Raw genomic sequence first — 21,164 nt, forward strand, 5'->3', positions numbered from 1 at the left:
CAGTGCACTGCATGAATGCTTACAGACACAGATTTCTTTACAATGGTGGTAATGGGAACCAAAGATCACTATCCACAACCCAAATACAGCTATTTTATTTGCTATCCAAAGCAACCAGTTAACATGCACATGCTTTTATATTTTTTGTAATGTTGATAATGGCAAAATAGCAGTAAATACCAAAAAATATGTTTTCTTTGGGTACTACTTTGCCTTCCTTGATGTCCTATGTGTACCTCTTTTCCATTAATTTACATAAAAAATTAGTTTTAGGTAAAAAAAAAAAAACCTGAAAACTGTCATAAATATCTGAGGCATCAGGCAGCATATTTCACATCACACCACTCTTGAGTGACTGTTTACAACTTAGCACTTTAATTATGTAATTTATTTTGAAAAACCTCTGCAATTCCCCTTTAAGGAATTATCCATACACTCTGAACTGAAGTAGTGACATGGAATCTGTACCGGCATTCAAAATGAAATGTAATCATCAATGTGCCTAATTTTCAAGGCATCAGATGAGCCTTTTAGTTTCATCAGTGAATAGAGTTGTTTTCACTCAGTGGGTAAAGAATCCAAAAGCATATTTCCATTTTGAAGATCTGTTATACAAAAATGTGAACCATTTTCTACAAAGCCAGGTCACGTAGCAAAAAAGGAAAAATTGCTAAATACAAAATCATTCAAACACTATTATTTAAAAGTGAACAGTTTAGGTCCTAACCTCAAGAAACGTTAACATTTTGAACTTCCATGGCTACAAATTCTACTGTCACAGCACATTGGGCTTTAGGCCAGAAAACGCCTAATAAAACTGCTAATCTGAACACTAACAGACACCCATTGATGAAGATGAAGGAGTCAGTTAGGTTAGCAAGTAGAGGCCCCCTGTATAATTAAAGCACATTTTAATAATGAAACTGCAGGGATGATATCATTGTGTCAGGCTGAAGACATTCCACATGTCCAAACAAGAAACTTGGAGTGATTTTTTAGCAGCTTCTCGATAGCATCGGTTTTTACTCCGTAATTAGCAGAGTTGCAGCAAGGCCCCACTTCAGTCCAGATGGCCTGCTCCGTACCACTTGAGCTAATCTGAGCACACGCTACCGATGACTTCCATATTTTGCTGCCCAGTCCACTCGACCATGGACGGGTTGGACAGGAGCCGCGCGAGAAAGGGGGTTTCCAGAGTTCTTCCCCAAAGCTGAGTAACTTGATCCTTTGAACTGGGATCTTTCTGCTCTCCTTTTCCACCCATCGAAATCTAAAGATTAGATAAGAATATGAGTCACATTTAAGAACACAAGCCTCACTGGCAGTACCCAACCAATGTGAACATTTTGTCACCAATACCAATTGTAAGGAGCTACTAAGTTTAATAGCGAATAATATTGGCAATGTAGTTTTGCACTGGGCCTGTCACAATCATTACATTTTAGCTGATTAACTGCCAAATAAATTATATAACGCATTAAAGACAGGTGGGTGAATCTGACATTTGCAAGGGTGCTGAAAGAGTATCGAAAGAGAACTTAGTCAAAACTTGTTTTCCAACAGGAAGTCTTCCATGGATTTAAGTGAATTATCTATTATTGTAGGGGCGGCACGGTAGCGCAGTGGGTAGCGCTGTCGCCTCACAGCAAGAATGCCCTGGGTTCGATTTCTGGCCGGGTGACCACGGTCATTTCTGTGTGGAGTTTGCCTGTTCTCCCCGTGTCTGCGTGGGTTTCCTCCGGGTACTCCGGTTTCCTCCCACAGTCCAAAGACATGCAGTCAGGCCAATTGGACATGCTAAAATTGCCCCTAGGTGTGTGTGTGTGAATGTGTATGTCTGTCTGTCTGCCCTGCGATGAACCGTGACCCAGAAGGATAAGCGGTTTAGATGATGTATGTATGTTTGTATCTATTATTGTCATCTAATCTTCATCAGTACATTGTTGATTTTGCATTTGAGATCTAAACATCGAGATGGACCTTCCTTGCTTGTTACATTAATATGTAAAGATGTATAATGAGGTCCAAAAAATTTTCCATAAAATCCAACTTAGTGCCTGTTACGTTTTAAATATTATTTATAAGGCATTTATGTAATAGTTGTGACAGGCCTAGATGACTACAAGCATAGCAGTCTTTGTAAAAGCTTCCCTAAGAACAAACAATCATTAGAAACATTGCCCGATTTTACTGGTTGAACCCTACTTGCAAGTTTGTTGAAGGAAATAACAAACAATTCCAGTCATAACTTGGACTAGAACTGGTTGACATTTTCCATCTACATGAAGAGCAAGGCCTTAAGCTTTACCTTCAGTACTCTCATTCAGTGAAGAGGAAGCGGCAGGTTTTGGCTTTGAAGGTTTTGTTTTGCCAGTTTTAGAATCGGCAGTGGTGGACAGATCGACTAAGAGGAAGGAAACATAGAAAAGCATGGAAAAGAAGAATGAAAGAGAAAGAAACAGGGGAAAGACAAAGGCCCGATACAGTCAAGTAAGAGGCACTGTAACCAACAAGGCCTATTTCGTTTTTTGCTTTTTGTCCAAAGCAACGTTACTACAGGTATAGGTACAACTACAGGTATAGTCCGTCTGGAGTACCCTGGAGTTAAGTGCCTTGCTCAAGGACAGAAGCCACCAGATGGGATTGAACTCCTTGCCTCTTGAGTCATAGCCAAGTTCTCAGACTGCAAAACTAAACTGTACTGCAAAAAAGGTATTTTGGCAAGTGAAATAATCTTAAATCTGGTCAAAATATCTAATATTTCTCATCTTGAGATTGCACTATTTTGGCACATCATTTTACTTGTATTAAGAAATATGCTTGACAGTGAAATAATCTTATAATGAGGTGACAACAATCTCAAAAAGGAAGAAAAAATTAGATATATTGACTAGTTTTAAGATTTCACTTACCAAGACATAATTTTTTGCAGTGTGTACAGACTATTTTTAATGTTGCCTTAAAGTAGTCAGCAGTCTTGATGTGAATATCAGGCTTAGCATGAAATGAGTGAGTGAGATGGCCAGTGAGATGAATAACCAAGAAGAATGTAACGGAAATAGACAATGAACATAAAAAAGGTATAGAGTTTGATTAGTAAGTCTTAATACATACGGGCATGCTGGTTTCCAATTGGTGCAAGCTGAATTCTCTGGCCGACTGATCCAACCTCCTTCTTCTGGAAAGATGGGATATAACCTCCAGAGAGATTGTATGTGGTGCTGATAAAGTTTCCTGAATACCAAATATATATTTCAATTGTACGGTATGTAGGCTCTTGTCACAATTAATAGTTTATTGAAGCTAATGAAAATGCTTTAATAATGAAAAATTATGAATGTACAGTACTGTGCAAAAGTCAGAGCCCAACCTTAATTTATTTAATTTCCAGGCAAAATGGCCATTAAGGACACGTTATTAATTTCTCAGAAGATAATTCAGAAAAGATTAGATATGAGACAAGCCAAAGTGAAATACCAGGAGTTTCCAAAACAGGAGTTCAGAAGAATAGTAAAAGGGACTCTTAACACCCAAAACCGGCACTATCAGAAGATTTCATCTTTGAAAGACAGGAGAAAATCAAGCTCCACTCTGAAAAAATCCACAGGTGGTTCTGTCCTTGCTTCCACTGTAAGAAGACAACTCAATACTATGGGACTGAAAGCATGTGTAGCTGTCAAGAACTGCTGCTGAGAAAATGAAAACAGACAAAATAGAAAATTTACACTAGAACAAAACTAGACATCTGAGATGTGGAGTAAGGTTTTATGGACTGATGAGACTGAATTTGTAATTGGAGTTACTTGGATCTTGAGAAGCAGAAAATGCAACCAACTTCTAGAACTGAACTGGAGCAAAAAAATATCCCTCAGATTTCTCTGAAAAACTGAAAGGAAGTCTCCTGAAAAGAATGGAAGCTGTAATAAAGGCAAAGTGTGAATATATTAAATACTGAAATGTTTGCTATTATATTTAGTTCACGAGGCTAATTTACTGTTAAATATACTTTTCTGCTTTTTTGCTGATGCTGTAAAATTAGTAACTTGTACTGAATGGCTGTTCTGACTCGAAATAAAATAAATTAAGGGTGGACAGATTTATGGTATGTGTTTTGATATATGTTTGATTACTGATTTCATGGCCACAGTTTCTTTTACTCCCTGTTCTCAAAGCAATTATGCTTTATAAAGATTTGCTTTGGGGCTCTAATTGAATTTACCCAGATCATACTCAGGTGATGAATGTTCTATCTGTGCTGCGGCCACAAATTCAAGCTTTACAGAACATAATGAGAATGTGTAGTGCACAACTCTTTTTTTTCTTTATTGCATCACACTGTTAAGATAGATTAGTCATGCAATAAAGCTAACTTTAGCACGGTAATTTGTTGTTATTACCTGCTTACTTTTAATTAACTACAACAACACTGTCCAGCTCAGTAGGATAGCCAGTGCTCTGTAAAGCTTATCCAACCTCACAACAGTTGCTACAAAGGAATGCAGAGCATGTATAAGTCAATTAATGCACAAGGTACAATTTGCTCTGCCCAGCTGCAGAACTTTATGATGGCTTGTTCACCACAACAGAACACCAATGTTATGTGTACCTTTGGGCTGTTCAATTTTCTCTAGTATCCTTTCTCTGGGCTTATCTGAGGCTTTAGGGCCACTCTCTTCTGCTTCTGTGGTTAATGAGAAAGGCCACGGAAGCATGCAAGGAGAAATGATGGAAATATTACAGCAAAAGAAACACAACTCAAAAGTAAAGTGTCACTATCCACACAGCAGCATGTGAACGGTGCGAGGAAACTGAGAAGAATCTGAAGGAGAAGGGACGTGTTGGGATTCTGTTTAGGCGTCTTGTGTCTGGGCTCTGATGCCTCTCTGGACAGCAATGTGAGGGTCATTTGATACAAGCACAACACTAGCCAGATCCTCTGAATAAAGCAAGAATCTGCACTGTGGTTTTATACTGAGTGTCGCTCACATGGCCCATGAATAATGGAAAACTTGGTTGCTACCATGGTTGAACCACTTAGCATTTAAAACAGTCTGTTGTCCCTGAGAAGTGTTGAAAATCAGCAGTCAGTCAAGCCCAGTTCTTTACTGTGCAAGTTACAACCTACAGGTGCACAGCCTTGGGTTTCTGACAGCTGCTGGCTAACACATTACCCATGTTGTGTGTAAGCTTACCTGGACTGGCTCGGGTAACTGGTGCTCCTCCAATAGGAGCAAGTGGTTTGTTGGGGTGGTTTGACATGTTATCTCTCTGAGACTCCTTTTCCCCAGCTGATGGCGTGGTCTTACTTATCAAGCCTAAAATTGTTGAGAGTATTAATTACACTGGATGGACATTATTACAGAGATTACATGATAAGTTACATGATCATGGAATAATATAATGGAGTAGCATGTAGTATTATTAACACAGAGTTGCCAGTTTATTAGATTAGGGTTTCCCAATCCCAGTCCTGGCAGCCATACACCATGCACATATGATTTCCCTCATTAACTAATCAACCAGCTCCTTGTGGGCTGGGTCAGGTGTGTAGAGTAGGACAAACACAAAACACAAAAATGTGCAGAGCATGGGGTCACCAGGACTGGGATTGTGAACCCCTGTATTAGATAACCTTCTAGTAGCATTTAGCTTTTTTTTTTTTAGCCTCCTTTGGCTTTTAGAAGAGCACAAGTTTGACTGGGCATGGATTTTCGCTGCACTGTACCATGTGGAAAGGACTGCATAATGTAGTTGGTGCAAATGGAATCGGTGTACAGCCCTTTGTACTTTATCCCAAAGACCCTTCATATGATAGAGGCCATGATAGATATGATAGAGGAAACTTGCTATTGTATTCCTGGAACCATTTGGTGATGATATATGCCTTGTGACATGGCGCATTATCATGTGGGAAGTGTAGCTACACTATAGTTATGAAGGGAAGAACTTGGTCAGCAACCATACATATACGCACCATGTCATACATATATGACCTCACATTAAACATATATGCCATGGGTATCAGGGGCTCTGATGTGTGCCAAATAAACATTCCCCACTTCACCATGCTGTCACAACTGACCTGTACTGCTAACACTAAACAGCATGGCTCCATAGACTCATGTAGCTTTTTGATTCTTCCGTCAATATGATGCAGGAACCTGGATTCGTCTACTCCTCAACAGTTCAGTTTTTGTTGCTTCTCGTTCTTTGCTTACAAGATAAAACAAGATCTTCAGCTGTTGTAGCCCACTCAAGACAATGTACACTGCAAAAAAATTATATCTTGGAAAGTGAAAACATCTTAAATCTATTCAATATATGTAATATTTCTCGTTATTAGATTGGTGTAACTCATTAAACTTAGTTCTAGATGCTGTTTACTTGTTTTCTATCATTTTATCTACTAAATTGTCTTATTCTATTGGCAAATACGTTTGCTTGTTTCAGGACATTATGCAGATAAAATGCTTATTTCTGTTAAAGACATATCCTAGCTATGTGCTCTTCTTGTTGTTGTATTTGGTCCTTCCTCTGTTTCCTATTCTGGCCCCATCTACAGCCCAGCTCCCATTCCATCCTTTTGGGTTTGATTTTGGACCTCCGTGTTCTCCCCATCTCATCTCTGCCCCCTCCCATTTCCTAATCACATGCTCTTGTTATTGTTATTGTTTCTGTTTCCCAGTCTCCTCCTTAATATTGTCAGAATTGGTAAGTTCCGTGGCGAGACCGGTGTCATTTTCTGCAATAAACATGTTTCTACCTGTGTGTAGTCTTTTTTTTAGGTCTCTCTAGTATAAGTACTTATACTTATTCTACCTTGCAGTCTTGTGTATAAGGTAGGGGAAAATGACCCCAATCTCCCCAGTCAAGGAACTGTGTTGAAGAACACAAAAACACACAGCTAACAGACGAGAGGGGACAGAAAGAGACCTTGACGAGGTCAAGAAAATATAGCTGCCAATAAAACAAAAAGTACACTAGATAAAACAGACATCTACAAGCAAAAACGTCTAGAAATAAGCTAAATAATCCTATAATATTCTTACAGCAATCTCAAAATGGTAAGCATTAGTTACATATGCACTAGATTTAAGATGATTTCACTTGCCAAACATAATTTTTTTGCAGTGTACAATAAGTGGTGAATGCTAAGAAAACACCACACCAGTCTTAAATTTAGATGTGATTTGCCTACACAATTTTTCTACACAAAATTCTCACCATTCTTGTTTGACTCACAGCCACATGCTGTTTTCATTGTTTGGAAGCAGCTCACCTACCACACTTATCATGCTATGTGAAAAGTCGCTAACACTAACTTACACTAGAAATGCTTGTCTGCCTGATTTTATACCACGTGCCGCAGTCATGTAATGTGCGACATTTAGAATGTAAAAGTGGGAAATGTAAAGGTGGGAGCCTAATAAACTGGCAACTTAGTGTACAATAAAAGGAGTAGTTAAATAGACCTTGTTAGTCTCTAAGCAAATTCATTTTAACTGAACATACAATGCAATCACAAGACAGCAGTCATAGTAAACAGTTTTACTCGATCTGCCAGTCTTTATTTCCACTAAATAAAAAACTTTTAAATTTGACACAAAAATCAAGCAGACTTGCCAGGCAGGTATCTTGACTGGCGCAGGTAATGCTGTCTGGCTGAGGAGGTGCTCTGAAGATTGGAGTCTGGCTGGTTCATTTTGATGTTGCTTGGTAGTTTTGTCACAGTGCTAAAAGTGTAAAGAGGTTTTTGTTCCTTTGGCCTAAAACAGAAAAAAGAAAAAAAATGGGTAGAAAATGGGTAGATACACAAATGATATTTTAATAAAGTTCTGTTGAGAACATCTAAAACCAGTAGAACCATCTTACTGAGAAATACACTCCTTGCTTGTTTTGTCCTCTTCTATGCCCATGCTGGGTTTCTTGGAGGTGGATGCAGCAGTGTCTGAGCGATCTGATTCGTCCCAGCTGTCCGAGGGCTTGGTCTGCCCCCAGCGCCTCCGCCCACTCTTCAGCCCAGACAGGCTATTCTCATTTCCCACTGACCTCTTCAGAAATAAAAGCACATTTTGATACTGGGCTACAAAAAAATTCTCACTCAGAGATAAATCTTTAAATACATCTTAAGGCTCTACAGAAAAAAAAAATAATTCTGCAAACTGATTAACTGATTAACTGTAAGGAACTCAAGGAAGCGCTCTATGGAGGCCCTGGGATACATTTTATAGATTCATAAGAATAATAATAGAGTTAAAAGTTGATGAACAGGGTAGTAGATAGCTCTTAATTAACTAAAAAAGAACAAATTATCAGAGTGTTTTATAGGACAGAATGGACAAAGGTTCATGATATGGACAAAGGTGGGTGTTATCTTACATATACATTCGTATGCAAAAGTTTGAACACCCCTCAAATTACATGTCGTGTTGATTTTCTAAGTGAAAATAAGTACACATACAGAGAACACACGTCTGCACATTTTAATGTACAATTACTGTTTATTTGCTAAATATAGCATATTGGGAAGAAAAGCTTAACTACAGCCTGTGCAAAACTTACTGCACATTTTCTGTTTTATTTTTTCTTTTCCAATGTTAAACTCTTGTGCAGTAAAATTTGCAGAAAAATGTCATATTTACTAGTGTTCCTTATAGAGGAAGTGTTAACATATTTTCACTAAATCAACAAAACCAGGGGGTATCCAAACTTTTGCATACAACTGTATACTCACTGCCCTACTGAGGTTATGTCTAAGCTATCAGAAATAAGGTATTCCTGATTATTCTGTTTAGAATCCGTCACCTTTTGTGTATTAAGTGGCAGAGGCTCAGCTTGGCGGTCTGCCTGAGGCAGTGGAATCTGCTGGAGTGGCTGATGGAAGCTCCTGCCTTGGGTCTTGGCCTGAGAGCGTAGGACTGGCTCCGAGGCTGACTGCAGCTCAGGTTTAGGCTCACTGGGCTGCGTTGATTTCACCTGTGGCTTGCGGAGGTCGGGAGTCTGTGTCCGAGGGCCCAGCACTTGGCCCACTTGGAAGTAGGGGTACCTCAGCGCCTGAAACAGTATAGACAGAACTCTTGTGAAGCATAGTAACAAGTAAGGTAAGACTCAGTCAGGTGTTGAAGAAAGTTTACTAATAAAAAGAACAAAAGTTTGAATTCCTGTTTTTTACCTGTTTTATTTCAGCCTAAGTTAATCAACTTAGCAGCCTAAAAAATGTTTGATCAAATATTAAACACCATGCAGCGCCCTGAAACAAGCCACAGCGCATGAGCCAGCAAACCTGCACAGCTGTCGGCCTTTTCTTCGGGTCCCACTGCAAAAGGTCTTTCATTAAGGTCAAAGCCTCATTGCTGGCATTGGGGATGAGGGTCTTAAGAGCCGTGGGCACACACTGAGGGAAGCGGAAGTTCATTGCTGCTGCCAGCTGATAACCCTCCGGCCAGTCCGTCTGCAAGTCCAGAGGAAATAAAATGAGAAAACTTGACCATAATAAGGAGATAACAATGAACAATGACAATGAAAATTAGGATAGACAGATTTACTACTGGATATACAATTTATCTATTTAATACTACTAAAGCAACACTTCCATCTCTCTTCACATTCGATTTTGATTTAGTAATGTTTAGTTTATCTACCTTCTTAACTGTACCAAGAACCTGGCAGATTTTGAAGATCTCATCAACTTCGCTGTTGCCAGGGAAAAGAGGTCGTAAGGTGTAGAGCTCTGCCATGATGCAGCCCACTGCCCAAATGTCAATTGGCGAACTGTACATGGATGACCTCAGGAGGACCTCTGGAGCTCGATACCTGCACATAGGAGTTGTAAATGTGACAAAATACTTCTAATAGGCTTATCATTCTGGTGACACCAGAAGAGTGTAGTTACAGTGTAGTTACATCAGTACCAAACAATAGAGATGCTCAAATTCATCAATACATTTTGAAAAAAATCAGTAGTCCCTTAACTGGCAGATTTTTTTATCACACATTTTCTGTGTACTAGAATAAAGCTGTTATTGCTGTCGAACAGACTGTATTAAAACATTCTGTAGTCTGTAGAGGCATGCAAATCTTTTCTTGATATCACTGTTTACATGTATAAAAGCAGAGAATATAAAGCTACGTTGTGAATGCTGTTTGGCCAGTTTTCTGTCCCCTGGAGAAGAAAGTCTCTCACCATCGTGTAGAGACATAGTCCGTGTAGGGAGGCCGAGAGCGGATCTCTCTGGCCAGACCAAAGTCTGCTATTTTCACCAGCTCAGGACCCATACACAGCAGATTCTCCGGCTTCATGTCTCGATGGAAAAACCCTACAGAAGCAGACAGATTCACAAATAATGCTGGTAAACATGATACAGTCATGTAACAGTCACAGTAAACTAAGTAGCTAATAGCATGACTAAGAAACGTAAGCTACCCACTACAGTGAAGGTCACAAACCAGAGCTTTCAAAGCCAAACATGTAATGCCCACTGATTCAAAGCCAGTATTTCATCCCTCATGGATTTTTTTTTATTGGAATTCTTAAAATCCAAAAGTAGAAATTCTTTTCTACTACTCGTTGAATAGGAGCTCACTTTATGAGGTCTACCTATCCACAGATGCATATAATTGCACACTCTAGCCCATCTGTTGTCATACAAAAAGAGAGCTGCTAACCCATTCATCATTGGTCATTGGTGATCACACAGGACTTGGCATGGAGATGGCATGCTAGTATGTTAGGTGGTCCACCACCCAAAAATAGAAATGAGTATTACTGACTATGTCCGAGAACTTACAGTACTGTCGAAAAATCTACAGAACAGTAATGTGCAAAAGTTTACCTCAGCAGGCAAACTGAGGTAATAGTATCTAAGCAAATTGATTTTTAAAATTAAACACAGCAAAAGTAACAAGAACAAATGGTTTAACAAGCACAATGACATACATAAAATCACTACTTACGGTAGTAAGGTTACTTCTTAATTTTTTCTGCACAAATAAATGCTTGCTGCGCAGATAAACAGCTTTGTTCCAACTACTATATATTACTATATACTGTTGTTTTTGCTGTCATTGTTAGTAGCAGTACAAGTAATTATTAGTGCACTATCTATACCCTTACTACATTGCATTATTACTACACTACATTATTTATTGTCTCCCAGAGTCAACTGCACCTTAAATGAATATACATAGTTCACAAAAAAAGGAATGGGTGTCAGAAGCTGGGGCTCAGAAGCTGTTCACTGATGATGGGCTACAGGATTGCCAACACAAATGGACGATTTGTCATTTCTAACTGTACAGTAAGGTGGACCTGCGAGACAGGTGTTTCTAATAAAGTGGCCATCAAGCGTGCACAACAGGTACATAATTTAGATTAACTGATTTTTTTTGTTCACATTCTGCCAAGAATGGTTATTAGCCCGTTATTTGGGCTTATTTGCCAAGTATTTGACAATATTCCACAAGTGCTTTGAATCAGCAGAAGTAGTAAAAATAACTCCTACATAAGACAGAAAGTTTTGGGGGAAAACATACAGGACAGAACAAACAGATAAGAATCTTACCATGCTTGTGCACAAATGCCAAACCAGAGAGCACTTGAAACATGATGTTCCTTATTTCATTTTCAGTGAACATCTTATTTTCCCTGATAAGAGAGATTTTCATGCACAAAAGGAGAAGAGAAAAGAGAAAGAGAAGCAGAGAATAAGGACAGAAAGAGAATCCCCAAAACATTTCACCCATAGGTTGTGCGAGAGAGTATGTGGTGTTAGAAAATGAGTTTAGCTCTCAGTGTAAGCTTTTTAAATTCAGTCCAGTGTTAATGGTGCACCTCAGACACTCGCACATCCTGTCACTAAAATGATGATGAGAACAGCTGAGACATCGTGGGAGCATGCCAAACACTTTGACAGCATATTCGATCAGCACGGGCTGATACTTGGCTCCCATTCAGCTGTTCTAGTTTGTTAAACATGAATATCACAGCCCTCAGACAGTTAACATACCATGCTTATGAATAAATGATAGTCCCTGCAATATCTGAAAGGTTATGTTCCTGACGACTGATTCAGGAAACAACTTGTTTCTGGAGACAAGAGAACCAACATAACCGTCAAATGATTATTTCTAGGAGGGATAGTGTATACAGAGTCTCAAATGCATTACACAGTCACAACTTTAATTTTACAACCTAAAGTCTATTAAAGAGCGAAAAACAGAGGGGTGATAAATTAATGGAATCCTCAGTAAGTGAGTATAGAAACAGTATTATGCTGTGGGGGGGTAGTTTGCTGGGATGGTTTGGGTATACCTGTCTCCTTAGAGGGAGAAGTCACTGCAAATCAATACAGTTATTCTGACTGATCCCCCTTATCTTATGATGAAACTGATGTGAGTGGTCTCTTCCACGATGACAATGACCCATCCACAGGGCACAAGCTTTCATTGAATGGTTTGAGTATAAAAATTATGTCAGTCACAAGATCTCCACCTGATTGAACATCTATGAGGGATTTTGGCATAGATTTCTAGAATGCGCAACAAAGCTGTTATGGCGGCTCATGATAGGACAACACCTTTGTTGGTTTTCCTTTAATTTGTCACCCATCTGTACATATTAAACAGCAGTAGGTTGATTAAAATGAAGAAATACTCTCAGAAACTGATATTGATTAATAGCTGTCAGTGTGCTGGAATGTGCTGACAGGATTTTAAGAGTATTGCTAAGAACTGAATTCCAACAGCAAGCTGTAGTCTATAACATAAATGTCTGTTTTCTGTACTCGCGGAGTCAAACAAACAGGTCATGTGGAGTTTAGTTCAGTCAAAAATGTGCTAAAGTACCTCATACCTGTCTTTCATCAGCTGGTAGAGATTCTCTTTCATGTACTCAAAGACAAAGTACAAGTGATCATTTTCTCTGATGACTTCCTTCAGCTTCACCACGTTGGCATGGTTCAGCTTCTTTAGTGACTGAAAACACACAAATGCCATGTTTCAGTTGAAATGTGCCATAGACTCACAGCAGATAAACGTACATCAGAAAAATAAGCTACGAATAAGGACTCCATAACCCAAACTTCATAACCAAGGTGTGCTGCCTGTAGTTTGCAGTCCCGTAGTTGACTCTCATGTCCTAGCAGCAGCTCTTACCTTCACCTCTCTCAGGTTCATGCACTCTTCCCAGGAGTAGAACTTCCTCTTCATTCTGTGAAAAATATTAGAGGAGGTTACAAACAATGGCTCGAATTCAGTCTCCAAGGTTTCATTAGCAACAAAAGACCACAGCCTGCTGTTTAGAGAATAGCACAGATTATTTAGAATAGGTCAAGTTATTTCATTAAGTATCCCAGTAGTGCTGAAAGATATTTTTTTCTATCTAAATGATCATTTTCATATTCACTTTTATACTGAATTTGAAAGAGTGCAATTTTCTAATCACAAGGGCTACAAATTTAATTATGGCCTACATTATCAACAAGGTGCCTTAACAAGTTTACAGTGTGAGATTTAACCCAACAACACAGAGCTCACGAGCCACCCGTTCAGTGTTCAAGACATCAAGCCAGAAAAAAGTGCATATTGTCACAATGAACACAAAAAAATCTAGATAATTGCGTTTTTTTTACGACAGTGACAATATACTGGTCTTCTGGGTCAAAAAAAACAGAACTGGAGCTTAATTCAAGAAAATGCAATTTAAATTACAATACTGATCAGAAAAAATGCAATTAGTTTTCTCCCTAAATCATTCAGCCCTACATCCAAGCACACACTGCTTGGAATAAGCAAAGTTCAATTAGATTGAATATCAAGAGATGTAAGTGTTCCATATGGATACCAGTTTCTGTTCACTGTCCCAAAACTTTACCAAAATCATAGCAAAACTGTTCTGCAGTTATATACATACATCAGATCTTGACATAAAATCATAATCTACATTTAAATGATGACACTTCCTGTGCTTTGCATTATATCTGAAATGATGTTCTTAGGGCTTGAATGCGGTGTTTTCCAGATGTAAGGCCCATAGTGTTGAAAAAGCCTATGTCTATAGAAGTCTGGAGGACCATTTGCGATAAAGGAAATGTGTTTTTTCATCTACTGCTCTGACTGTGGTTTGACTGTAGAGCACAGAACATCACTTTTCACCCCTTTTCAACACTGGCAACCATAAACAACTTCACTTGCAAAGATTAACTGGTGGTAAGGACCATAGTTAGTCACATTTCCCATCCAAGTCAACTCAAATCCAATCACTCAATTACATTCTTTGGCAAGAAGATGCCAAAGAGGTTTCTTTGGTAATGCCATAGAAGAACCACCTTTTGGTCCCATAACAAAGATATTAGTGGATGTTTATTAAAGAATCATTTATGTAAATGACATATGAGAGTGTGAAGAGCTGTTTTTAAGTTCTACATAACTCCATATAATGTTTATGACCTATACTAATTACAGGTTTTTCCTAGGTTAGTCCAAATCATCTAGAAACCCTTTATTTTTAAGAGTGCAGGTGACCCTAGGTGAGTTCACTAAATGGAGCTCTCGATTCATCTCTGCTGATCTTTTACTCTACTTAGCACTAACGCAAAAAAGAACTGGACAAAAATTACATTGAAAACATATTTTGAAGTTAAATTCAAGTGAATAACTAAAATGTCGCAGCAAATGTATGAAAATTAGATATGTGAGTTTCCATCAGGTCTCTACAAGGGGAAAAAACTTCCTACTATCATTTACATTATGTATTACACAAATGTGTTTCCATCATACTCTATCGCATTTTTTTCTATCAGCCAAAATAATTATCCACCTAAAGTGAAAAGGTGTAGAAACTTTTGTGTAAATTTTGATGGTTTTATTCAATTTTTGCTCTTTTTTAAAATTCAACATGTCAAAATACACTTAATAATATGCAGATAGTGACAGAACAGAGAATAAAATGAGCCAAGACCAAGTATTTTTCAAATAAGCAACTGGGAGAAGCTAATCAACATTGTAGGCTAGAACCAGTTTCACTAGAAGCACTAAAAAGGTCTCTGCTCCATTATAATGCAGTGTTGCTATGTACAGTATGTCCCCAGCACAACAGTTGGCGAGCAGGGTAGCACGTGAAAACTAATCCAGGCAGGGATCTGAGCCTGCTTGCAAGTGCATGAAGAATTATGTAACCCAAGGCACGATGGGCCGATATTGCACGTTTGTTGATGGGACACCGAGGCAACACAAGCCTATGCACTTTCACTCCTTTCACCGTCACTGGAGTATCGCTTTGCATGGTAACCATCCATTCCTGAGCAGCTACAACAGCATCTCGCTGGGCCATTCATAATTCAGCTTACTTGCCCCTGCTGAAAGAGCAGCCCGTGCTGAGATCAGCCCATGAGCAAACGGGGTTTGTTATGATCCTCTCAGTGCTACAGTGTAGACCATGCAGTGGTGTGTTGATCAGGGTGGACAAAGTGACTATTTAGGTCAGTGGAATGTTTGTGTATGGAGTGGAGATTCCCCAGCCCTGTGGGCTTGACACACTTTCTGAGGGGGCCATCTCTATCTTAATAACAACTCACCTACTCATGCTGACATTCTCTTGAGACCTCCAGGGCAAAATGAGATTGATACCCAATGATAGGCATTTGTCTATTCTTTGCAATCAATGAAGAGTAACCCATGAAATTACAAACACAATATACTGTAACAAATGGTAACTTTAATGTACAGCACTGTGCAAAAGCCACTCTTAATTTATTTTATGTCCAATCAAAATGGCCAAAAATTATTTTGGAAAAAAATGAAGAAAACATACATTTAAAAGAAAATTATACAAAAGCCGCAAGATCTTAGTAGGAATCCATATTTTTTTAGTATTTAGTGTGTCCATCCTTACTTACTGTCAAGCCTTTATCATGGTTTCTGTTATTTTCAGACTTTCTTTAATTTTTCCAAGAAATCTGTAAGGGACACAAGTAATACCAAACACAGTAATATCTCATGAAAAATGAATAACTCTGGAAATTAAATAAATGAAGGCAGTCTCTGACCTTTGCACGGTGCTGTATTTTAATATAACCAGATATTATTATAGATATATTATGATAGATTATTAATAAGATATTATTAATAACAAGAACTTACAGACCATTTCTATTGTTCTATTCATCAGGAAACCTTCACACAATGTAAAACACAAAAAGGCTTAGCAACAATATATGTTTTTGGCCTAATTTGATGATAATGTAGCTGATAATTTACTACCATTCTGGCTCAATTTTACATCAGCAGTTCTCAATCCTAGTGCTTGAGAACCCCACATACTACACGTCTGTGGTTTTCCGCTCTGGAACACCTGACTTGATAGGCCTCAGGAATTACCTGATAATCTGACAATATATCTAACAGCAGAGAAAACATGAAAACACCACAGCCTAAGGGGTACACATTACTAGAGCCTGCAAAATCTTTCTTTGTACCTTTTGATGGCCACCAGCTCCCCAGACTCATTGCTCTTGCCCATCAGCACGCTGCCGTAGGTGCCGTCCCCCAGCTGCTTCAGAGTGGTGTAGCGGTTCATCCTCGCAGAATCATGCAGCTCCCTCCACCTCTCAGATGAAACAGAGTACAGCTAACCTCCTGCCTCGCCAGCCTAGCAATGCAGCTCACTCGCACACAGCTGTGCACACTGTCATAGCACACCTCTAGAAGCTTGTGTGATGTGATGTCCACTGTGTTGCACAGGCCATCCCTCTGTCTGCAATCAATTCTAAAGCAAACAGAAGAAAAACAAAGTCAGTCATCATACTTTCTTTATTATTATTTTTGACTTTCTTACAGTGACACATGTTAAAACAACAGTAACAGCTGTATGTTTTTACAGATGTTTCTGGTTTATTTTTAAGTAAGTTTGATTTCTTTACACACTATTTAATGTAGTGCACTTCAAGAAATGATTTCTTAGCAAGTGAAAGCATCTGAAGTGTAATGCAATGTATTAAATGTTGTGTGATACTATATTATTCATTATTTCTAGACATTTACAGGTTGATCTTACAACAATCTGACAACATAATAAGAAATATTAAGTATATTGCTTACATTTAACATGATCACACTTACCAGAAAATATTTTTGCATTTCATAAAATCATAGCAAACAATCACAAATCAAACCTAAAATCATAGCAAACAATCACAAATCCAATCCAACAGTCCAAACTAAAGTGCATCTGTCCAAAGCGTCTTCCTTATTTTGGCTGTTAAGCGGCTGCATGGCAAGCACAGTTTCCTGTATCAGAGAGCCAGGAGGATTACTAATGTGAAAGGCTGTGGGCTCTCCTGCACAGAAAGTTGGGGGCATGCTACTGAAATGAGGGGCAAGGAACCTCTGAAATATCTAGAAAGAACAAGTGACTGGAGGACAAAGCTTCTCCTGCTGCACATTCAGTGTGATGCCCATATGCAATGCTGTAATTTTCCCCATGACATCATCATCCTCTCCTGTGTTTTGCTCTCCAGGTACAGAGCCACATCCCAAGGGGAAAATGATTAAGCCAGGCCAGGCGATTAAGCACACACTGAGAAAATAAATAGGATCTTACATTAGCGTAATGCTTTTGGGCCCTGAATCACACTCAATCTCCCTGACTTCCTGTCAAGTGGATTTCAAGGCAGAACAAAGTGCTGGGGAGTTCAACACTAAGGAAACTCTGAGCCCTAGATATTACATCACTACTCTCTATAATGGACAATAATAGGCCTGTACTGTACATTGCTTTGAAAAACACGTGGTTGAGCCACTACAAGTGTTCAAGTGTGCACTCATGAATCGAAATCATAACCAAATCTGACCACAGGCCTAGGCCACTACAGGTAGCCTGCACTAGTGTCTCCCAGTACTGGTCCTCAAATAACCATGCCATGCATGTTTTCCCACATGTTCTTCCCACTCCCGACTCATTATTAAGTCATTTATGAGGTTAAGTAAGCACTTCCTGAAGCAGGAAAACACTAAAATGTCAAGTGCAGGGCTACCCCAGGACACGGAAAACACTGGCCTATACCTTTGAACTCTAAGAAGTAGCTTAGACATTACACTCTCTTTAATAATCGGGGCCAAACAAACTGCCCTAATTCATTAAAAGCATTGAGCTATTTAGACCAGTGCTTCTCAAGCTTGGTCCTGAAAACCCACAGTCCTGAACTTTTAATGCTTTTTCTGGTTTAATACACCCACTTTACCTCAATAATGGGCTCTTAACAAGCTGGATCAGGTGTGTTGAGAGCAGGGAACATAAAAAAACGCAGGGTAGTGGGCCTCTAGGAACAGGGTTGAGAAACACTGATTTAGACTACACTGTCTTACATTGCAACCCTCAGTGTACATAATGACACAACTAAGCAGTATTGGGTACAACAACATTTAAGTTCTCAAATATATTCTTCTACAATATAAACTACTTCTATTTCAAAAGACAGAGATTGCAAGACATCCTTTGTCTACATGTAAGTGCTAGTTACCCTCCACTGACTGAGCTTTGGCGTAGAGTAATCAGCTGAAAAGGGGTTTAGAAGGAATTAGAAAGATGCATGGGGGGGGGGCATTAACAGGCTTCTCAAGGTCGGTGAACAAGCAAACTCACAGACACATGCTCTACAGTAGCCGTGTGAATCATCACATGGACACAGACGCAAACAGTGCGCAGGCAGAGTCCATGTTAGAAAGCTTACAGACGTTACAGTAACCTTACATGTGACGCTTGCTGGTACTATGTTATAAACCTTCTTTCACATCCAATACCAATTAAGTTAAGACGTGATCAATGCTGCAAGTCAATAAAGTGGTATATATAAACCATATTAATTAGCTAAGCTACAAATCCATGGCACTTTAATCTTGCTTCGCTGGTGTATGGCTGTATTAAAAGTCAGGCAATGATAAATAAGTAACAGTGACGCGTTTCCCTTTGTTTGAAGGTGTTTAATTAAAATACCAAGCCGTGGTAGCAAGCTAAGCTAACGATGAATTGCTAATCGCATTAGGAGTCTCTGTGACAGCTATAGCTGCGACAGCTAGGTTAACGTTAGTTCACTTGTTCAAAATATTGTTTCACTTATCTGCGCTTCATCCCCTGTCCCCCCTTTTTGTGAAACTCACCAGTTTGCACAGCGAACCACCCTTTTCCGTTGTCTGGACCTGAAGATAGTAGAGTTGTGTGGAAGATAAAGTTAAGCTCTGGCTCGATAAGGCGTGTAACATCTTCTCCTAGGCAACGGAGACTCTACTGCAGCGCACCAATCACCACGGCACAGAAGGACGCGCGTGGGTTTGTGGGGTTTGTTGTCCGAAGAGGCAAATGGTCGTTATCGTGACGCTGAGTCGCCACATGCAAACCGGGCTAAAGTTAAATAGAAATATAACAGAGGAGGAACAGAAATACGAGACGTTAGTACTTGTATTTTACCCTATTACATTGCCTTGTAAAATGTTCTTGCCTAAATTAGACATCTATTTTTTTCTCAAGTGAGTAACTTCAGTTTAAAATGGAACCCCGCCGAATAAAAAAATACATTATTAAATGGTTTAGACGTAAAGTCATTCAGAGTATTTTGGTGTGAAGTGGATAATTTATACAGACTCGAATTTCTTTACGGTGGTGATGACAGGAACCAGGGGTCACGATGTCTATATAGCCATATTTTAATTTTTTTCTATATATTGTTTACTATCCAAAATCACCAGTGAACCTAACTTACACATGTATTCTGAGTCTTTATATGTAATGCTAATGATGGTAAAATAATGGTAAGTCTGGAAACAAGTTTTATTGGGGACTACTTTGCCTTATAACGCCGAACATACATCTCTCCACCATTAATGGGTTTTAAAAAGTACATTGTACTTTACCTGAGCAAGTCCCTAATTTGTCCCTAGTCTATAATGTTAATAAAATTAATAAGCAAATAATTAAGCAAAAAATAAAAAAATAAATAAATAAAATAAAATAAAATAAAACGGATCAGAGCAAACAATCTGATCACAGTATCACCAAGAGGTGGCGTTATCACTGCACAAAACGCTAGGGAACTGCTGTTTGGTTGGCCGCTCATTCTAATGAACCAAATTGGCTGGCGATAAGCTGGTAGAAGGGGACCAAATGAGAGCTAGTATGTCTTTTCCAATGGAAATTCCATATTTTGACTTAAGTTGTACAACTAACTCAGGGATCCAGGTTTAGCAGTAGGCCTACTGAGACCTAGCTTTCTGCTCTTATGAGAATCCTTACGCCTTAAACAGGAATGACTGCTATCATCGGCTTTGCCAAACAAATAAGATTTCATAGGATAGCACAAAAAAGAAATAAGCTAAGAATGTGGATCATATTAAACACAGAAAGGCCACAATGCAGTATCTAGGCTACTAATGATGGTTAATGTACATCATTTAACCTTCAAAATGCACTGCATAAAAATGGTAAGATGTGAACAAAAGCTTCCAGAGTGGTTTGATGTGAAATGCTCTTACTTACTGAATTAAACTAAGCTAAAACACAACACAGCCTCTTTTCTCTTCTTACATGTATTTTCTTTCTTATTTGTTAATGTCTTAGTCCTCTGTTGTATATGTTGTATATGTTTACATTGCCAAATTACCCCATTTTATTTTTGTTTACAACATAATGTTCTAAAATACAACAAAGTGTCATTCACAAAACAGCTAAAATAAGTTTAAAAAGCTACAACATGATTTGATTATGAATATGTGAACTGACATTGTTTAATGTTAATTCCCCACCACTGTTAAAACTTTTCTTTACAGAGCACGATTTCATAAGAAGCCACTCTGAATGACTCTGTTTATTTCTCCACAATTAAATCATGCAGCAACTTAGAAAAATCAAAATTCACCTTAATTCAAACTTAAACAGCTATTCCACTAATTTTTCAAAATTTATGAACAATTCAATAGTTGAGATGTAAGCAAAGCCATTCAGGGAGCTTTTAGAGTCATTAAACTCTTCAAAAAACTGGTTCCTATCACCACTACTGTGAACAATTCTGACTCTGTAAGTTTGTCTAGGACAGAGCATTTTACATCCACTCTCAATGACTTTGAGTGTAACTATTTAATTCTGCAGAAATTTTGAAAAATCTGTGCAGTTCCCCTTT

At 38.7% G+C, this 21,164-nt stretch overlaps 1 protein-coding gene across 1 annotated transcript; it reads right to left on the reverse strand.

Annotated features, from left to right (window-relative positions):
- Positions 1-882: 882 nt before the first annotated feature.
- mak (male germ cell-associated kinase) lies at positions 883-19,245 on the reverse strand. The gene is made up of 16 exons (XM_036560639.1): positions 19,153-19,245; positions 16,473-16,762; positions 13,153-13,207; positions 12,851-12,972; positions 11,562-11,644; positions 10,184-10,316; positions 9,642-9,813; positions 9,284-9,451; positions 8,806-9,054; positions 7,873-8,051; positions 7,624-7,766; positions 5,193-5,315; positions 4,607-4,681; positions 3,115-3,234; positions 2,309-2,404; positions 883-1,270 (listed from the first exon to the last, which is right to left on the reverse strand). Exons 2-16 carry the CDS (start codon positions 16,571-16,573, stop codon positions 1,110-1,112), a joined length of 1,980 nt encoding a protein of 659 aa, XP_036416532.1. The 5' UTR covers positions 16,574-16,762; positions 19,153-19,245; the 3' UTR covers positions 883-1,109.
- Between the last annotated feature and the right edge of the window lie 1,919 nt (positions 19,246-21,164).

This window comes from Colossoma macropomum, unplaced genomic scaffold (assembly GCF_904425465.1).
Source record: "Colossoma macropomum unplaced genomic scaffold, Colossoma_macropomum, whole genome shotgun sequence".
In the NCBI taxonomy this organism is placed as follows: Eukaryota; Metazoa; Chordata; class Actinopteri; order Characiformes; family Serrasalmidae; genus Colossoma; species Colossoma macropomum.